Raw genomic sequence first — 16,596 nt, 5'->3', positions numbered from 1 at the left:
GTCAGCTGAGAGGCCTTCGGGCGCTCAGCTCTCCACCATGCTTCAAGTCCTGCTCCTGCACTTGTCCCAGAGTAGCCTCTGCTTTCCAGCTCCCTGGACAGAAATGCCACTGGCCACAGCATGTCCATGTGTGCCCAGCTCCAGTCCAGGGTGGGGCCCACAAGCAAGTGGACTTAAGCTCCCAGCCATGGGAACGCCTGGGCCATCAGCCCCTTGGCTGCAAGCAGGGTGGACACGGGATTCTGTGTGGAAGCATGTACAGGTGCCCCAGCTATCGGCCCCTCTGCTGTGTGCTTCGTGGACACAGGGTCCCTGTGTCGGGTGGAGCCAACACCACACCTTTAGTGGGACTAGGCCACACGCAGGGGGAGCCCTGCCAACCTTGCTCCCTGCCAGGTCCCCTCCTCTTACTTGGTTGTGTAAACTGTGACCTCTCCACAGCTTGATTTTTACACCATTGTGGGGAGCTTATGGGCTTGAGTCAGCGTCCCCGGGGAGTAAATGCCTAACTCCTGTGGGGTGACACAGCGCCTCCTGCTGCCCCTAGGTGGCGCAGCTGTCTTATCCCAGGACTTCTTTCATCTTGCTCCGCGTCCCGCGCTGGCAGCCCAAGTTGCCAGAAACTGGTGGGGCCTGGTAGAAGCAGTGGCACCCACCCTGGGTGTCCAGGTAAGGATTCAGATACCACCCTCCCGGGCCCAAGAAGCCGAGAGCACCTCAACCTCCAGGAGGTTTCCCCCTCTGACCTCTCCACTCCAGGGTCCTGCTTCTGTGGGATCCATTTGGTTCAAGGAAGATCCCCCCTGCTCTGTCCACAGCAGCCCCTTCGTCAGCATCCACCCCTGCTCATGGCCCTGCTGACCCCCTCCCAGCACCCAGGTCTCCTCCTCGCCACTCCCCCCCTCCCCTTATTTCAAGAAACCCCTGCTCTGGGTACTCAGAGGGACAAAAGGGCCTTCCAGGCAGCCAGCCGCCAGGAGGCATGTTTGGCTTTAAATAGCAACTTCCCATCCCAGGTGTCTTCCTCCACCCCTGGCTGTCCTCCCCGGGCAGCCTCCACCCTGCCCACAGAGGCAGAAAACAGCCTGCTTCAAACAAAGCCATACCTTCTAAGCCCATCCTCACCTGCCGGGATTTGCCTCAGTTTCCCTGCGAGCATGGCTGGGCACCCCTCCCCCACAGGACTTGAGTCCCCTTGTCTTCATCTCACCCCCCACAGCCAGCACGGCCTCTGCAGATGGCCCCAGGGGCTCTGGTGAAGTGGAGGTGGAAAAGGTCCAGTCTCCCTCACTGCTCCCCAAGGGACCATCTTGCCCTGATAGCACAGGAGGGATGCCCCCCATCCCAGGGCTGGAGTGTTCTGTTAAAACACCCTCCTCACTCATGTCCACTTCCCTCTAACCCTGCTTGGAGTTCGATGTTGCTCTTCCACCTCACGAGTGGGGAGGGGACTGGGGAGGGGAGTCTTGCCTTGACCCCAGAGAGCCAGCACTGAGCCCAGGCCAGACTCCCAGGCCGGCCTCTGTGCTGGGATCTCAGCTGGACTTGCTCCGGGCCCCCAAGAAGTGACCCGGAGTGGACCTCAGCGTAGGCTGGCATCAGTAAACAGCAAGTGGAGCCAGCAGTCCCTGCTGCAGGAGGCCCTGCTTCTGGTGTGCAATGTGACCAAGATGCAGGAGGGCTAAAGGGACTCTGGAAGCAAGTGCCTGAGGAGCACAACCAGTCCAAGACAGAGGGGTGCAGACCGGAGGCCCAAGGAGGGCGGAGGCCACTCTGAGGCCAGGCCATCCCCTGGGGGACCAGGAAGTTGTAGGGGTGGAGAGGAGCCGGGCAGGCTGGCAGATCCGGGTCTGCTAAACGCCTGGGAGTGCAGCCTTTGTGTGACAGAGTCCAGCTGACACCAGCCCTGCCTGCTGGAGTGGGGCCAGGCCTGGAGAGAGATGGGTGGACTATCTCCACCCCCAGACAGGTTACCTCAGCCTGACCCTGAGCAGGAGTCTGACCCAGCTGACTCCTGCTGGCCTCAGACTCCTGGTGCTCCAGGTGGGAGCCAGGGGGTCTCAGTGACAGGAGGGGGGGCAGACTATCCTGTCCAGGTATGAAGGGCAGTCTTAGTGCCAAGTTAGGGGTAGTGGTGCAACTGGTTTTGGACAACCACGACTATAGGGAGCCCCTCCCCGAGGTGTACCCTCAGGGACCCTACCAGATCTGTGTCCTTCCCCCCTCACCAGTTGCCCCAGGCCTCCAAGGACCCAGCAGCTTTCTGCAGAGATTAGAATCCTGGCCTTCTGCCGGTCCAGTCCAGTTAAGAGCCCCGGAGGGGGCCGATCCCCTGGCGGTGGGCGTGGGGCTTAAGGGGAGCTGGCTGGAGGGAGATGGGGAGAGGCTGGGGGCCCAGGTGCACCACCAGCAGGCAGGCCGCACCACGCCCACAGCCTGTACTGCGCCCGGCCCCAGCGCAGAAGCAGCCAGGAAGGAAGCCGGTGTTGTCGAGGACGAAGTTGAGGGCGCGGGCAGAGCAGGCCGAGCCGCTGGTGCGCGGAAGGCGGCCGCGGGCGCAGGGCAGCAGCTGGCGGGCCCCGAGCCGTTGCCGCGCGGCGGCGGCGGCGGCTCCCGGGCCCAGGGTGAGCTGCGCCAGTAGCCCGTGCCGTCCACCCCGCAGCAGCTCAGCGCGGGCGGCAGCGCGTCCAGCCTCGCGTCCGCGCTGCCCCCGCTCCGTAGTCCCGCAGCGCGGTCCCTAGGCCTCCTGGCCCGGGCGTCAAGCCTCGCCGCGCCCACCGCCGCCAGCGCTCACAGCTGCAGCGCGGCGCGGCCGCCACGCCCCGGTCCACACCGGCCCGCAGCACGGCGCCCGCGCCCGGGGCCGCGAGCAACGGCACGGCCTGGCGCCCACAGCCCGAGCGCGGCGAGTGCGAGGCCGCCAGCCGCCAACGCGAAGCTGGAGGCCAGCAGGGCCAGCCGCAGTGGCGCCGTGCCGGGCGCTCCGGGCCTCGAGCCGCGCCTTGCGGAGACGGAGCGAGGGCAGAGCGCCGGCCCGGAGCAACCCCGCCGGCCTGGTTGGCGGGGGACGGGGGCGATTCCTCGGCCGTCCCGGTCTGGCACCCCTGAAGCCGCGCCGGGAGCAAATGCCCCGTCTCCCCTCCCCACGCCTCCGGCGCCTTGCCGCGGGCCTGGCTCTGGGCAGGTGGGGCGCCCCGAAGGGTGGGGGCCGGGGCCGGCGGGAAGGGGCGGGGTCCCCAGCTGGTGCCCCCACCGCCGACAGTCCCTTCTCTTTCCTGGCGTGCCGAGTCCTGGCAGTGCCCCAATAGGGACGACAGGGGTCTGCTCGTGGGGTGGCCGTGGCTACTGAAGCTCGGCCCCTCTCGGTCCGGACCCCCGGGCCGGGCTGGGGAGGGTCCCTCGGAGGTCGCGGCCTTCAGGAGTCTCCCCGCCGGCCCAACCGCTCAGCGGGCCCGTGGGCCTGACACCCGCTTCCCGGATGCTCAAACTCCTTTGAGTCTGGGGGACCCGGTGCTCGGCCAGCACCACCGGGGCCTGTCCTTCCGGGTCCCCCAAGTGGCCTTGGTCGTTGGACCCGCCGGCGCCTGAGCCTGTGTCCCTCCCTCCTGGTTCACATTCACTCCTCCACTGGCCGGCCCTGTGGGAGGGGTCTGCAGCGCCCCCGAGGGTGGGCGAGCGCGCCCCGGCAACAGCGGGAGGCCTCACCCTCCCGCTTCCTGGGCTCTTTCATCCATTACCCGCTGTCCCTCTAGCATGGGATGGACGGTTTACGAAAACCTGGATTTCATTATCATTTGACTCAAGCCGTCCTGGGGACCCGCACGAACATTATTCCCATTTTACAGACGGAGCGGCAGTTATCCGGCGGGAAGGAGGCTCGAACCCACGTTACCTTCGAGCTCTGCCTCTTCTTAGGACCTGGGGGAGCTGGCGGGGCGGACCGCGCCGCTCTCCAGCGGCCCCCTGGGAAATGTAGTCCGTTGCCGCGGGTTAGAAGCGTCGCCGGGGCGGGCGGGCAGCGCGCGGGACTGCACTTCCCAGCATGCCGCACGGCGCCTGCCTCAGCCCCGGCCCGGCCGCCCGCCCCGCTGCTCCGGCCCGCCCCGTCCGGTGGGCGACGAGGCCGCATGGAGGCCGGCTGAGCAGCGCCGCCGCCTCGGTACGCACGCGGGCCGGAGCAGGGACGGGGGCGGGCCGGCCGAGGGGTCGCCGATGCTGCGGCCTTGCGCCGGGTCGGCGCCTGCGTGTGGGCGCGGGACCGGGGGGGGCGGGGGGAGCGGAGCGCAGTGGCGGGGTGGGGGGCTGGGAGCGGACCCCTGTGGCTGGGGGGCGGGGAGCGGACCCCTGTGGCCGGGGTGGGGGGGGCGCGGATCCCTGTGGCCGGGGTGGGGGGCTGGGAGCGGACCCCTGTGGCTGGGGGGCGCGGACCCCTGTGGCGGGGTGGGGGGGTGCGGACCTCTGTGGCCGGGGTGGGGGGGAGCGGGCCCCTGTGGCCCGGGGACTGCGGCCCAAGACGCGCGGCCTGGGCACCCTCGGCCTGGAGGTCAGCTCCGGCCACCCATAGCAGAGGGCTCGCGGGCCAGGACTGGGGCCCCCTGCTGTCCCTGCAGGGGCGGAGGCTCGAGCCTGAGGAGGCCAGGGAGGAAGGTGGCCCTGCTGTCTGCCCAGAGGAGGAAGGGAGGGCCGGGGTCTGCCCCCCGGGGTGATGTGGAGAGGCCCTGGACGTCTAGGGCAGGTCCCCTGTACCAACCCTGTGGGCCCCCGCCGCAACACGAAGGCAACATGGTCCCCAGATCTTGGAACTTTCTTGTGTCAGACGCCTTTGCCCTCAGGTTGAGCAAAGCAGACTGCCATATGGGCGGAATAGGCTGAGGCCTGCCCTGCACTGCGGCCCACGCCAAGGACCTGTGAATCGGTTTAGGCAGCTGTTTACACTCCATGGGGTTCAACGAGTGTCTTTCTAAAAGTTGTCGCAGGGAGGATTGAGGCCCGGCTGTCTTGGTGGCACAGAAACGAGTAACAACTCTCAGAAGAGCCCTCCAGGATCAAGGTGTGTTATGGAGGCTCCCTGTCTCAGAGTGTCTGAGCTCGTGGCTGCTCTGTGCCTTGCAGTGGGCACGTGAGAGGGTACTGCCCCAGGGCAGGTCAGCTCTGTGGAAGGCCTTGATGCTGAAGGTCTGAGGCTTCTGGGAGCCCCAAGGCCCAGCGCTCAGCAGCACTGGCCAGAGTGGGGGTCCCTGAAGGGCTGGCTGGGTGTGCCGGGCAGGGTGCCTTCCAGGGTTGTAGCTCAGGTGTGAGGTTGCTTGCATCCTCTCTCCATGTCTGGACTCTGCCAGGCTTGCATGAAGCAGTTCCTGCCAGACCCAGGGAGGACTCCCGTGGCTAGGGGTGCCTGGGCTCTAGAAATGAGGGCCAGGGATGTCAGGGCTCTGGACACCCTGTCCCACCCCATAGAGAGGGGCTTTGTGGCTTGCACGTCTGTTAGGCTCAGGACCCTCTTGCTTTCAAAGCCAGCCTTGGGGGATTGATTGGGAGACGGGGGCTTTTCTAAGAACCCCTTTTGGTGCTGGCCAGCCCCCAGCCAGCGCTGGGAAGGCAGGCAAGGGTCTCGGAGGCAGTTTCTGGGCTCCAGTGACAGGGCAGCTGGTGGCGGGGAAGGTATGTTCTGAGATGCATGGCTGTGGGCCTGTGGCCTCGCGTTCCCCCAGGACTGTCCGAGGTCCTGGGGTCTGCTCTTTAAGGATGGCTAGTAAAGCCTTTTCATATACTAATAACTTATCCCACATTGGACATTTACTGTCATTCTGATTTGTATCTGGGGCTGCATGTCCTGCACCCCAAGTGGGTCCCTAATACCAGTCCTTGTCAGCTGAGGGCACTCTCTTAGGTATCTGAAATTCATTCCCAGCCTGAGCCTCCGGCCACCCGTGGGTCAACCTGCCACTCTCACCTGTGTGAGCGTTGTAGTTTCAAAGCCAGAGAACAGCTGCCCTAAAGCTGGAGAACAAGGAACGTGGTTCTTCTCCTTAGATGAGGAACCAGCACCAGGAGAACAGGTATCTTGAGGGATGTACAGTGAGTGCCTCCTGACTCCAGGTGCTGCACCTGAGTGTCCACCCTCCCTGCATCTGGGGGCAGCAGGACGTGCTGGTGACCAGGCCCCACAGAGGGAAGCTCAGCGAGGCCCAGGGCTGGTGGGTGCAAGTGCAGTTGGAATGTGGCCCACAGTTTGCAGTGGGGAGAGGGTATGGGAGGCATCGCACCTCAGCCCAGGGGACAGGTACTTACCGTCAGGGCATCTGTGCCCACGGTCAGACAGCACTAAGTGGCCGCCTGGGACCAACCTGGGCCAGTCCCTCTCCTGTGGTAGCTGGGCAGCGGCCCACTTGGTGAACTGGCTGGCTGTTGGCCTACTCAGGAGTGTCTCCATGAGCCGTGTTCCGCGGGCCAAGTGCCCTGCCATAGTGATCAGGGCTCTGTGGGAGGGGCACCACCAAGTCCAGACGGTCCTGCTCAGGCACAGAGCCGGGTGGAAGGGATTGCCGCCGGAGTGCTCAAGAGCGTCCTTCTTCCTCAGGCTGCTTGAAGGTCGGCCCTGGGGCCTGTGTTGTGAATAGGGAGAGGCTTTTATACTGCCGGACGGGTGGGAACCCAGCAGATGTTGGCCAGCTGCTCTGTGCTGTGGTTTTGAGCTGGTCAGCCCAGCGGTGTCCAGGAGGACAAGGGGGAGGGTCACAGGCTCGCCGGGGGTAGGGGGGCTGAGGCTTGGTCCCAGACTAAGTAGAAGACTAAATATGAGACGTGGGATGGTGAGCTAGGTGAGGGGAGGAGCAGTTGCCCACGGAAACGTTGTTATGGGAGTGTGCCTCCAGACAGGCTTAGATGGAGCGCAGAAGCTGCTTGCAGCATTACTGATCCTCAGGGCTCCCCCCCACACCAGGCCTCTGGTCAGGGCTGCGGGGCGGGTTCTGGGAGCTTCTACCCAGGCTCCCCCTAAGGCCCACCATGCACCGTTTCAGAGCATGGCTCTGTCAGTTCTCAGGGCTGACCCACAGAGCGCAGTGTGTACACGTGTGTCCCCAAAAGGGTATAGCAGGAGGACCATGGGCTCAGGCCCACCCCAGAGGCCCTGTGCCCAGCCTCCTCATATTGGGACAGCCAGGGGTGGCTGGGTGACGAGGGCCTGTAGCTTGGGCCCTGGCACTGTAAAACCTGCCCTGTCCCTGCTGCAGGCACAGGTTGGCCTGGCTGGCTTCCTGGGTGTGGCTTCACCACAGCCGCCACACCCCAGAGGGCGGGTGGCTGAGGGCAACGTGGTCACTTCCCATTTGCTGCTGCCGGCTGGAGTGTTTTTTAAGTTTTCCTGACTCTGTGGCCATCTTTGTGGTGCTTGGCAGTCAGACTTGCTGGGTCCTTGCCCTGGACTGTGCAAAAACCTGGTCACTATGCTGCTCCTCGTGGGGGTGGGGGTGGGAGCCTGGAGACTGAAGCCTTGGGGCCAACAGCCATCTCCCCACCTGCTCACTGTGTTCAGCTGTGTAAAAACAACTTGGGAGCAGTGTCTGCCCTCCTCTGACTTCACGAGGGGAAAGGAGAATCAGTGAGGCAGAGGTCAGACATGTTTCCTGTCTCCGCCGTCTTTACCAACTGTGACACCAACCGTCCCTCCCACGGCACTCTGGACTTCTCTACTGGCTTCAGTAACTCACTGCGGTGGCCACACAGAACTCACAGACTGCACTCAGGGTTACAGGGTTTATTAGGGGAGTAACAGTTACAATTCAGGCTCAGGATACAGTTCCTCCATCAGGGCAGCCTCTGCGTGCTCGCAGGCATGCCTCTCCGTGGGGCGGAAAACCCCCCATGCTGCCTCCTGCTGCCGGGTCTCTACCACCGCTTCCCTCTGTCTTGAGGGTTACGGGTTGCTCTCTGTCTCCTGGGTCCGGGAGCTTCTCAGCACAGGAATCCCAGGTCAAGGGACGTGCTGGCTCCTGGCTGTTCTTCCTTGGTGTTGGTGGGAGCTTCTCTCTCCTGCCCCTGGGGTGGATTACCCCAAGCCTAGCAGGATGGCATAACTGTCTGATCCCTTTGGTGGGCCACAGCTACCCCCTCTGCACAGTCCTACCCGATCACTTGGGCTGGAGATAAAGACCATGACTAGAGAGGCCACACAAAAGTGACCTATCGCGCTGAAAGCTGCTTCTGGTGTTTTAATCTGGGAGACCAGGAAGGGGCCCCTGGGAGAAGGCTCCTATGAGCCTATGGCCTGGCCCAGTTCCCAATGTGGGGCCAGCACGGCTGCTGTCATTTCCGCAGACACCCTGACCTCTATAGTGCTGTTCGGCGGGGGGGTGACCACCCAGGAGGCCAAACAGGCCCTGGCTCTAGCGCACACCTGGCTCTAGCGCCTGGAGTGGAGGCAGGGCCCCTCCCTGGGTACCTCTTGCTGTGCCCACCCCCCCTGGCCAGGGCAGAGGCTGGCTCAGGGGTTGATGCCCTCTGCTGAGTCACCCTTACACCCACCTCTCGCCTTCCCCAGGCCAGTGCCTCTTCTGGACCCTTCCTCCAGGCAGCCGCTACTCAGGTTCCCGGGCCCCACCGGCAATTCCACCTGCAGCCAGAACAGCAGATCTCCGAGCAGTGGGGTGACTTGGGCCTCACTGCGGAGCCACGGCTGGAACCTGGTGGGGCGTGCCCTCACACTGCTGCAGACGTGACTGTTCAGGGCCCCAGGGCAGCCGCTGCCCGCCCCCCACCTAGGAAGAGGATCCCTCGATAGTATCGTTTTTACTCTTTGTCCTTATGAAAACTTGAAATTGGCACAAGTGTGAACTGTGACAGCTCCGCTGGCCAGCCCCACTCACCTGTCCCACCTCTGCCCCCAGCAGTACGTTCTCTGGAGGCAATCCCAGATGTCATATCGTCCCGTCCACAAACACACCTCCAAAGGCTAAAACATCCGCAGTGCCTTGTCACAACTAAAAAAATTTAAATGTCCATATAGTCAGAAATCCCACCGAAGTTCTCATTTCTTTGGTGTATCATTTTGAAGCCACTTTTTGAATTGGGTTTAAGCCCAGCCTCCCTGCTCGGAGCTGGGGCTGCTCCACCTCCCCAGAGCCCCCTGCCACGCATCACAGGCAGGCTGCTGGGCCCCAGGTCCTCTGGTGGGACAGGACAGGCACGCTGAGCAGCAGCAGGTGCGCACACCAACCACGAGGCAGAGGATGGGGCATCCCCTCGGCACGGGGCATCCCCGCAGAGGCTGACCTCTGAACCCCATGGCACTGCCAACTGGAGAGAGGGGTGCACGATGCATACACCAAAACCCAAACACAGCCAACTCCACAGAGGGAGGGGGGCTGCATGGCAGCTGGAAATGCCGGAACTGCTGCCAGACCTGATGCTGAGAGAGAACAGTTCACGAAGCCCTGGGAGTGGGGAAAAAGCAGAAGCAGCTTGCCAGTGTGTCAGTTATCGGCCTGACCCCTTGGGGGGCTGTCTTGGGGGTCTTTGAGCAAGATCAGGTGACTGCTATGGACCCCTGGACAAAAGCCACTTCACAGAAACCATAACCCGCTCCCAGCAGGGAGGCCCCTACCAGGCACAAGGCCTGCATGAGGAGCAGGGCCTGCACGAGGAGCTCAGGCTCCTGGTGACGACCCCATCTTCTTCCCTCAGGTCTCACCCATCGAGCAGGGACCTGCAACCATGGAGGGGGAGGAGGAGGAGCCGCCTCAGGAGGTGAGTTGGGGCGAGGGCCCAAGCCAGGTCTGCTTCTGGACGGCTGGGGGGCATCTGCTCCTGGATGGCTGGCAGGGGGGCTCTGCTCCTGGACGGCTGGGGGGGTGTCTGCTCCTCGACGGCTGGGGGAGGTGTCTGCTCCTGGACAGCTGGGGGCGTCTGCTCCTGCACGGCTGGGGGGCTCTGCTCAACAGCTGGGGGGGTCCCAGAGAACTACCCTGTCTACCCCCGCCCCTTGCAGTGTGGCCATCTTGGGGTCACTGTGGCTGCTTCTGTGCAGAGGAAACTTCACAGGGAAACCGAGTTAATTTGAGGTTAGGCCCTCCAGGTGACTGGGAGCAGTACAAGGAGGGGGAGGTCTTGCCGACTCCCATGGGATGACTGTGGTGAGATCTCCCACAGACATAACTGACCCTAGGGAGGCTTCCTTGGGGGACCAGGGAGTATAGGGGTCCAGCAGCAGCCCCCCCAGTTTCCCTGCCCTCGATATCTGAGAGTTGGACCATGTTCCTGGGGATCCCTCACCAGGGCACACTGGCACTGTGGGTTACACACCTGCAGCCCACCTGCCGTGGCTGAGCCCTGAACCTCCATCACACAGCCCTGTCGCTCTTCCCTAGCCTCAAGCGCTCTGCTGCCGAGGCCACGTGGTCTCGGCCTTCCTCCTGCTCAGCCTACAGCAACAGCATCTGACCCAGCCACCTGCATGCATGAGCCCTGGCCCCTCACCTCCAGGCTCTTCCCACCTTTCCACCTCAGCTGCAGGCCTTTAAACACCATCTGAATTCCGCCTCCGAGGTGCAGGCTAGGAGAGTGAGCAGGGTGGAGCCATGGTCTGTCTCTGTGCCCTGAGCTCGGAGGTCACACTGTCCCCACGACCACGCTACCCACTGAGAGGGGTCACAGTGGCTGGAAACCACGCAGCTGAATTCTCACAGCCCTGGAGACAGGAGTCCGAGACAGCCCAGTGCCAAAGTCCAGGTGTTAGAGGGCTGGGGCCTTCTGGAGGCTCCAGGGGAGGGCACTTTCCTGGCCTTTCCCTGCTTCTTGAGCCACGATGTCCTTTGGCTCGTGGTCCTGCCTCCCTCTCAAAGGCAGTGATGTCGGCTGAGTCCTCAGGGTCCTCTTCACCCATAAGAGCCCCTGTGATTGCACCGCCCCCATAACCAAGGTCACCTCCCAGCTGTGGCCTAATTACCCCTCAGGTGGGGTCACATTCATGGGCCAGGGATGAGGATGTGAGCATTCTTGGGAGCCATTCTGCCGTCCACAGGGGTCATGAGGGGCATCTCAGCCTTCTGCTCACCCAGTGTGCAGTCTGTTCTCAGTACAGTCTCTGAGGAGTCCTTTCAGATTTCAGTCCTTCATTATGCTGCTGGGAGCCTCCCAGGGCCCAAGCCCATGATCACCCCACTTCTCTCTGACTTCAGCTCCCAACTCCCTCTGCTCCAGCCAGCGTAGCCCCTCATTTCAGGACCTCATCAGGCCCACTTCTGCCTCTCTCCAGGCATTAGCATACACTGGTCATGCACTCTTCGAGATCCACAGCCCCCCATGTTGATGCCCACGGCCCTTACCGTGCATGCCCCAACACCGTGTAGACCCGCCATGTTGATGCCCACAGCCCCTACCGTGCGTGCTCCCTAACAGTGTAAACCCCCTACCCAGGGCTAACCCACCGGAGCTGGAGTGTCATTTGTGAGGGCAACCCCGCCAGCAGCAGGATTCCACAGGTCCAGGGAATGGCAGTGAGCTGTGTGGAGCAACTCAACACAGCTGGCCCAGGATGGGCAGACAAGCCGGAGCCTGTGCAAGTCTGGGCAAGGCAGGGAGGGCACAGCGGGCTGGTTGCCCTTCTCGAATATTTTGCCTCTCTTTCCAGGCTGCCATGGAACTAGTCGGGACGCCGGGGGCTGCAGAGTCAGCACCCAGGGTGATTGCTGGAGAACCCCAGAATCTGTGTACGTTTTCTGGGACGACCTGGGGTGGGAGGAAGGACAAGGCACTCGTGCCCCCTGCTGGTGACAGCGTGCACCCTCACACCCCCCACACGCAGTGTCAGGGGGGCTGGAGCCAGCCATCCCGTGGGCTTCAGTGAGCAGGAAGGGCCCAGGAACGTGGGGGCATGGAGCTATGGCAGGAGCCCCTTCTCAAGCGGGGCGGGTGCCAGGAGTCATCTGGGGCCCTGCTGACCAGAGCCTTTCCACATGCAGCACGTTCCTGAAGGTGTACACGACTCCCAGTGGCCCAGGACCCAGCCACAGTAGAGACCTTTGCCCCTCGGGCCTCAGTGCCCTGGCTGGCAGTTGAAAACCCTGCCCTCGGCACTCACTGAGTGGGCAAAAGGCAGAGTTCAGTGAGGCTGAGGTCCTCAGAGGACAGCCCACCAGGCATGGCCACTGCTGTCTGGGTAGGGGACCTGACCAGGTGTGCAGGCTGCATGCCCCGCCCAGGGTTGGGGCAGTATCTGTCTCAAAGGAGACCCCGTGCTGCCAGCATGTGTGCGGTAGCTATAGCACCAGCTCCATTCCTGGTGGGGAAGGGTCTGGGCGTGGCCCAGCCACGTGTGACCCTCTGTCATGGCCACAGCCGACATGGATGCCTTCAACCTGCTGCTGGAGGTGAAGCTGAAGCGGCGGCGTGAGCGGCCCGACCTGCCTCGCACTGTGACAGAGCTGGTTGCTGAGGACGGGAGCCGCGTGTATGTGGTGGGCACGGCCCACTTCAGTGATGACAGCAAGAGGGACGTTGCCAAAGTAAGGGCTGCTGGAGGGCGGGGCCGTGGTGGGGTGTGTAGCGGCAGGGCTAGGGCTGCAGGGGGCAGGTCTGTGGCAGGCTGAATCCCAGCCTGGCAGACTCACTGGCTGGGGGTCCCTTGGTCTGGATGACCACAGGTGCCCACTCTGGGCCTTGCTTCCCTGTCACCCAACCTCTGTCCTGGCGCTGAGTGGGAGGGAAGGGAACCCCCTACTTCTCTGCAGCTGACACATGCCACCCGGCAGAGAGGGACTCCCGGGGCGGTGGGAGGGTCCAGCCCCCTAGCCCTGAAGAGGGTTTGTAGCTTCTTTAACCATGAGCAAGACTGCCTCGTGGCCCACTCTCTGGTTGCTTAAAGAATTACGTCACCACCCTAGCAGCGGGGTAGTTAACTTTGGAGCCCGGCCCTGGGCGCGAGGTGGCTGGCCGAGCAGTAACACTACGCTGTTGCAGACCATCCGGGCAGTGCAGCCCGACGTGGTGGTGGTGGAGCTGTGCCAGTACCGTGTGTCCATGCTCAAGATGGACGAACGCACCCTGTTGCGTGAGGCCAAGGAGGTCAGCCTAGAGAAGCTTCAGCAGGCTGTCCGGCAGGTATGGGGGGTGTGGAGGGCAGGGAGTATGCAGCTGGGATGGTGCAAGGGTTGGGGGATCTGGGGGTGTCCTGCAGGTATAGGGAGGTGGGGGCAGCGGGCAAGTCTGGCAGTTGGGTATCAGGCAGATACAGGAGGGGTGGGGGTGGCAGTGGTGTCTGGCAGGTCTCTGGGTCTCTCGTAGTGAGTGGGCAGTGCCCCCACAGCAGACCCCGACAGGGTCCCAGCCTGGCCCCCTCAGGGCCTCTAGGTGGGTCTGGGGTACACCCTGCCCTGCAGATGAGGTGATTGAGGCTCAGGGAGGCCATGGGCTCAGTCACAGGGACCCAAGTCAGCCTGGCCTGGGGCTTCTGTCACAGGCCCCCGGGTGGGCCTGAAGGACAAAGGTGTCCGGTCCTCTGGGCATCCTCTCCCCAGTTGTGTGGACAGTGCTTGACTCCCCACAACAGTGTGGACAGCATACATGGGTATTGCCAACCAGGGATGCTCACCATTGCAGTGTCCAGGGTTTTCACTGGGGATTGGTCACGGCAGCATGCCTGACCGCCCACATGACTGATGTCAGTCTCCAGCCCCTCCAGGGCCAAACTGATACCTCATGGCCCAGGGTCTCCACCAAGCCACGTTGTTGGTGTAGACTGTCGTGGGGCCAGGGCCCCAGGTAAACAAAGAGACTGTCAGCTGGACATACCAAAGCCTGTCTGGGATGTGCAGGGTGTGGACAGCGACGGGAGGGCCACCAGGTGGGCTGCCTTGGCCACAATGCTCTTCCCCGGGTGAGTGAGCCGTGACTCCTCCCCTCTGCAGCATGGACACGCACCCTCTGGCTCAGCCGCCCAGGCAGACACAGAAGGTGGTCAGTCCCACACTTTGGTCAATTCCAAACTCTGTCAGTCCCGTGAGGCAGTTGGTGGGGGCCTGGCCCCGGCCCAGCACCTCCGTCTTCTGGCCTCATGGGCAGCGTGGACGTGGTGTGGGGCAGAGTGCCAATCAGCCTGGCCCCCGCCTGTTTGCCCAGGACCAGCCTGCCACACAAACACCCGGCCACAGCCCTCAGGGCGAGGTGGCCCATGACCATGTCACTGTACCCTTTATGCTCTGCTGACCGTTTTACAAGAGAAGACGGATTTAAAAAGTCACTGGACCTTAAACCACCCTGAGCCTCTGCCAGCCCCGTACCCCCCACACATGTGGGCCGGGGTTTTGGGGGGAGGACGGACCTGGCTCATTGAAGGGGACATTCATGGGGGCAAGGATCTGGCAAGGAGGTCACAGGGACAGCAGGGTGCCCCCACGGCCCGCCCCCATTCTTCTGCAGTCCACCTGTTCTTCCAAAACTGCACCTGTACCCCGTTTCCCTGCACCTTTCTCCAGGTGCCTGGGCCTTGGGTTTCCCCACATGTGGGCTCCAGCTCCGCATACCAGGCTGGGCTCTGGAGGGGAGGGGCTGCACAGAGCTCCAGCCCGATGGGTGGAAGGAGGCAAAGGGGGTGAGAAGTGGGGTGGTGCCCCCAGGGTTGGGGGCCAGGACGGCTTCAGCCTGACGTGGGAGGAGGGGCAGGGGCGCTCAGGGTTCTGTCCTGGGAGGCCCCGGTGAGGGACAAACGGAAGGACCAAGAGGGATGGGCTAAGTGGGGAGAAGAAGGAGTCTTCAGCTTAGGGTCAGTGACAGCTGCACGTGAGGAGGCCCTGCTGACCCACGAGCTGGCCTGAGCAGCCCAGGGTGCCCACTGCCAGCCTGTGAGCATGTGCCCTACCGTGGCCTGGCTCCTGCCCAGAGCCACCAGCACAGCTCCGCGTGCTCAGGCAGACCTGTGTAGCTCCAGCCTGCTGGTTTGGCTGCCCACTGCCCAGATGCCAGGCCTGGAGTAGCTCCACCTGCTGACCAGCTGCTCCCTCCCTCCCACAGAACGGAGTCATGTCTGGACTGATGCAGATGCTGCTGCTGAAGGTGTCGGCCCACATCACTGAGCAGCTGGGCATGGCACCTGGCGGGGAGTTCAGGGAGGCCTTCAAGGAGGTGGGTGGGCCTGGCCTGTGGGTGCTGCTCCAGGGTAGGGGCAGGGGCTGTGAGTGCTGCTCCAGGCCTGTGGGTGCTGCTTCAGGGTAGGGGCACCAGCTGCCCCAGGTCCCTGGTGAGTGACCCCTGACACCAACCTCTGCTCCAGGCAAGCAAGGTGCCTTTCTGCAAGTTTCACCTGGGCGACCGGCCCATTCCTGTCACCTTCAAGAGGGCCATTGCCGCGCTCTCCTTCTGGCAGAAGGTCAAGCTGGCCTGGGGCCTCTGCTTCCTGTCGGACCCCATCAGGTAGGGCTTGGGGGTGGCCAAGCCCCACCTCGCCGGCCCCCACACTCCCAGCCTGGCCCCCATCCACCAGCCTGGCCCTCGTCCACACCCCGAGACTCCTCAAACAGGGCCCTCCCGCCCTTCCTTCCGCCGTCATCCCACTTAATCCCAGCCCCACCCGCCCCACCCGCGGGCCGCCCCTCCCAGCAAGGACGACGTGGAGAAATGCAAACAGAAGGACCTGCTGGAGCAGATGATGGCCGAGATGATTGGGGAGTTCCCCGACCTCCACCGCACCATCGTCTCTGAGCGCGATGTCTACCTGACCTACATGCTGCGCCAGGCAGCCCGACGCCTCGAGCTGCCACGCACCTCTGACGGTGAGGCCAGGACCACGACCCGTCGCTGGAGTGGGTGAGTGAGGCAGGGCTGTCTGTGACCCTCCCCTCCCCCACAGCCGAGCCCAGGAAGTGTGTGCCATCTGTGGTTGTGGGTGTCGTGGGCATGGGCCACGTGCCCGGCATCGAGAAGAACTGGAGCACTGAGCTCAACATCCAGGAGATCATGACGTGAGTGCTGGAATGGGCACCACCCAAGACGAGGCTGGGGGGCCAGGGGGTGCTGGACCCCGCGGGGGAGGAGGCACTGGTTGGGGGCTGGGGGAGCAGCCGCCTGCAGCCGGACCCAGCCCGCCACCTCTCCGCAGTGTGCCCCCACCGTCCATCTCTGGCCGACTGTCTCGCCTGGCCGTGAAGGCCGCCTTCTTCGGCCTTGTGGGCTACAGTCTCTACTGGCTGGGCCGGCGCACAGTGAGCCTGGTCTTGGCGCTGCCTGTGGCGCAGGACTGTCTACAGAGAGTGTCTACCATCCTGCCGAAGAAGTAGGTGGTGCGGCTGGCCCGGAGATGCCGAGGAGTGCTGGATCCATGGCGCACAGCTTCGGAGCATGGGGGGCAGAGGCGGGGCAGGGAAGCGCCTGGCAGAGCGCCTTCCTGCTGCTGCCGCAGGCGTGTAGTGAGGGGCCTGTGCCCACCACCAGCTCCCGGCTGGCTCCTGCCCAGCGCCTACACAGCAAGCCTCACTGCCCCCCACGGGGGTCCAGGCCTAGCTCATCTGCCTTTCCCGTCACTGAGGCCTCACCACCCCCCGCCCGCCCAATAAAGAGTCATTGGTGGTTCTGAGCTCAGGCTCCCCACAGCCACCCCCTCCCCCACAC

The 16,596-nt window shown here is 63.6% G+C and overlaps 1 protein-coding gene across 7 annotated transcripts; it reads left to right on the top strand.

Annotated features, from left to right (window-relative positions):
• The first annotated feature begins 4,094 nt into the window (after window positions 1-4,094).
• On the top strand, window positions 4,095-16,561 carry TRABD (TraB domain containing). Of its 7 annotated transcripts, none has more exons than XM_064283308.1 (12): window positions 4,096-4,159; window positions 4,968-5,050; window positions 8,540-8,684; window positions 9,682-9,744; window positions 11,627-11,705; window positions 12,334-12,500; window positions 12,955-13,095; window positions 15,004-15,114; window positions 15,263-15,402; window positions 15,589-15,761; window positions 15,839-15,950; window positions 16,088-16,561. In XM_064283308.1, the coding sequence occupies exons 4-12, from the start codon at window positions 9,712-9,714 to the stop codon at window positions 16,263-16,265; spliced, it is 1,134 nt and encodes a 377-aa protein (XP_064139378.1). In that variant the 5' UTR covers window positions 4,096-4,159; window positions 4,968-5,050; window positions 8,540-8,684; window positions 9,682-9,711; the 3' UTR covers window positions 16,266-16,561. The 7 variants fall into 7 exon arrangements, with proteins under 7 accessions (XP_064139375.1, XP_064139378.1, XP_064139377.1 ...); XM_064283307.1 differs by lacking the exon at window positions 8,540-8,684 and adding an exon at window positions 5,909-6,056; XM_064283304.1 differs by lacking the exon at window positions 8,540-8,684 and having other exon boundaries at window positions 4,129-4,159.
• Window positions 16,562-16,596: the final 35 nt, after the last annotated feature.

This window comes from Loxodonta africana, chromosome 4 (genome assembly GCF_030014295.1).
Source record: "Loxodonta africana isolate mLoxAfr1 chromosome 4, mLoxAfr1.hap2, whole genome shotgun sequence".
In the NCBI taxonomy this organism is placed as follows: domain Eukaryota; kingdom Metazoa; phylum Chordata; class Mammalia; order Proboscidea; family Elephantidae; genus Loxodonta; species Loxodonta africana.
This window is presented reverse-complemented; position numbering and strand designations above follow the sequence as displayed.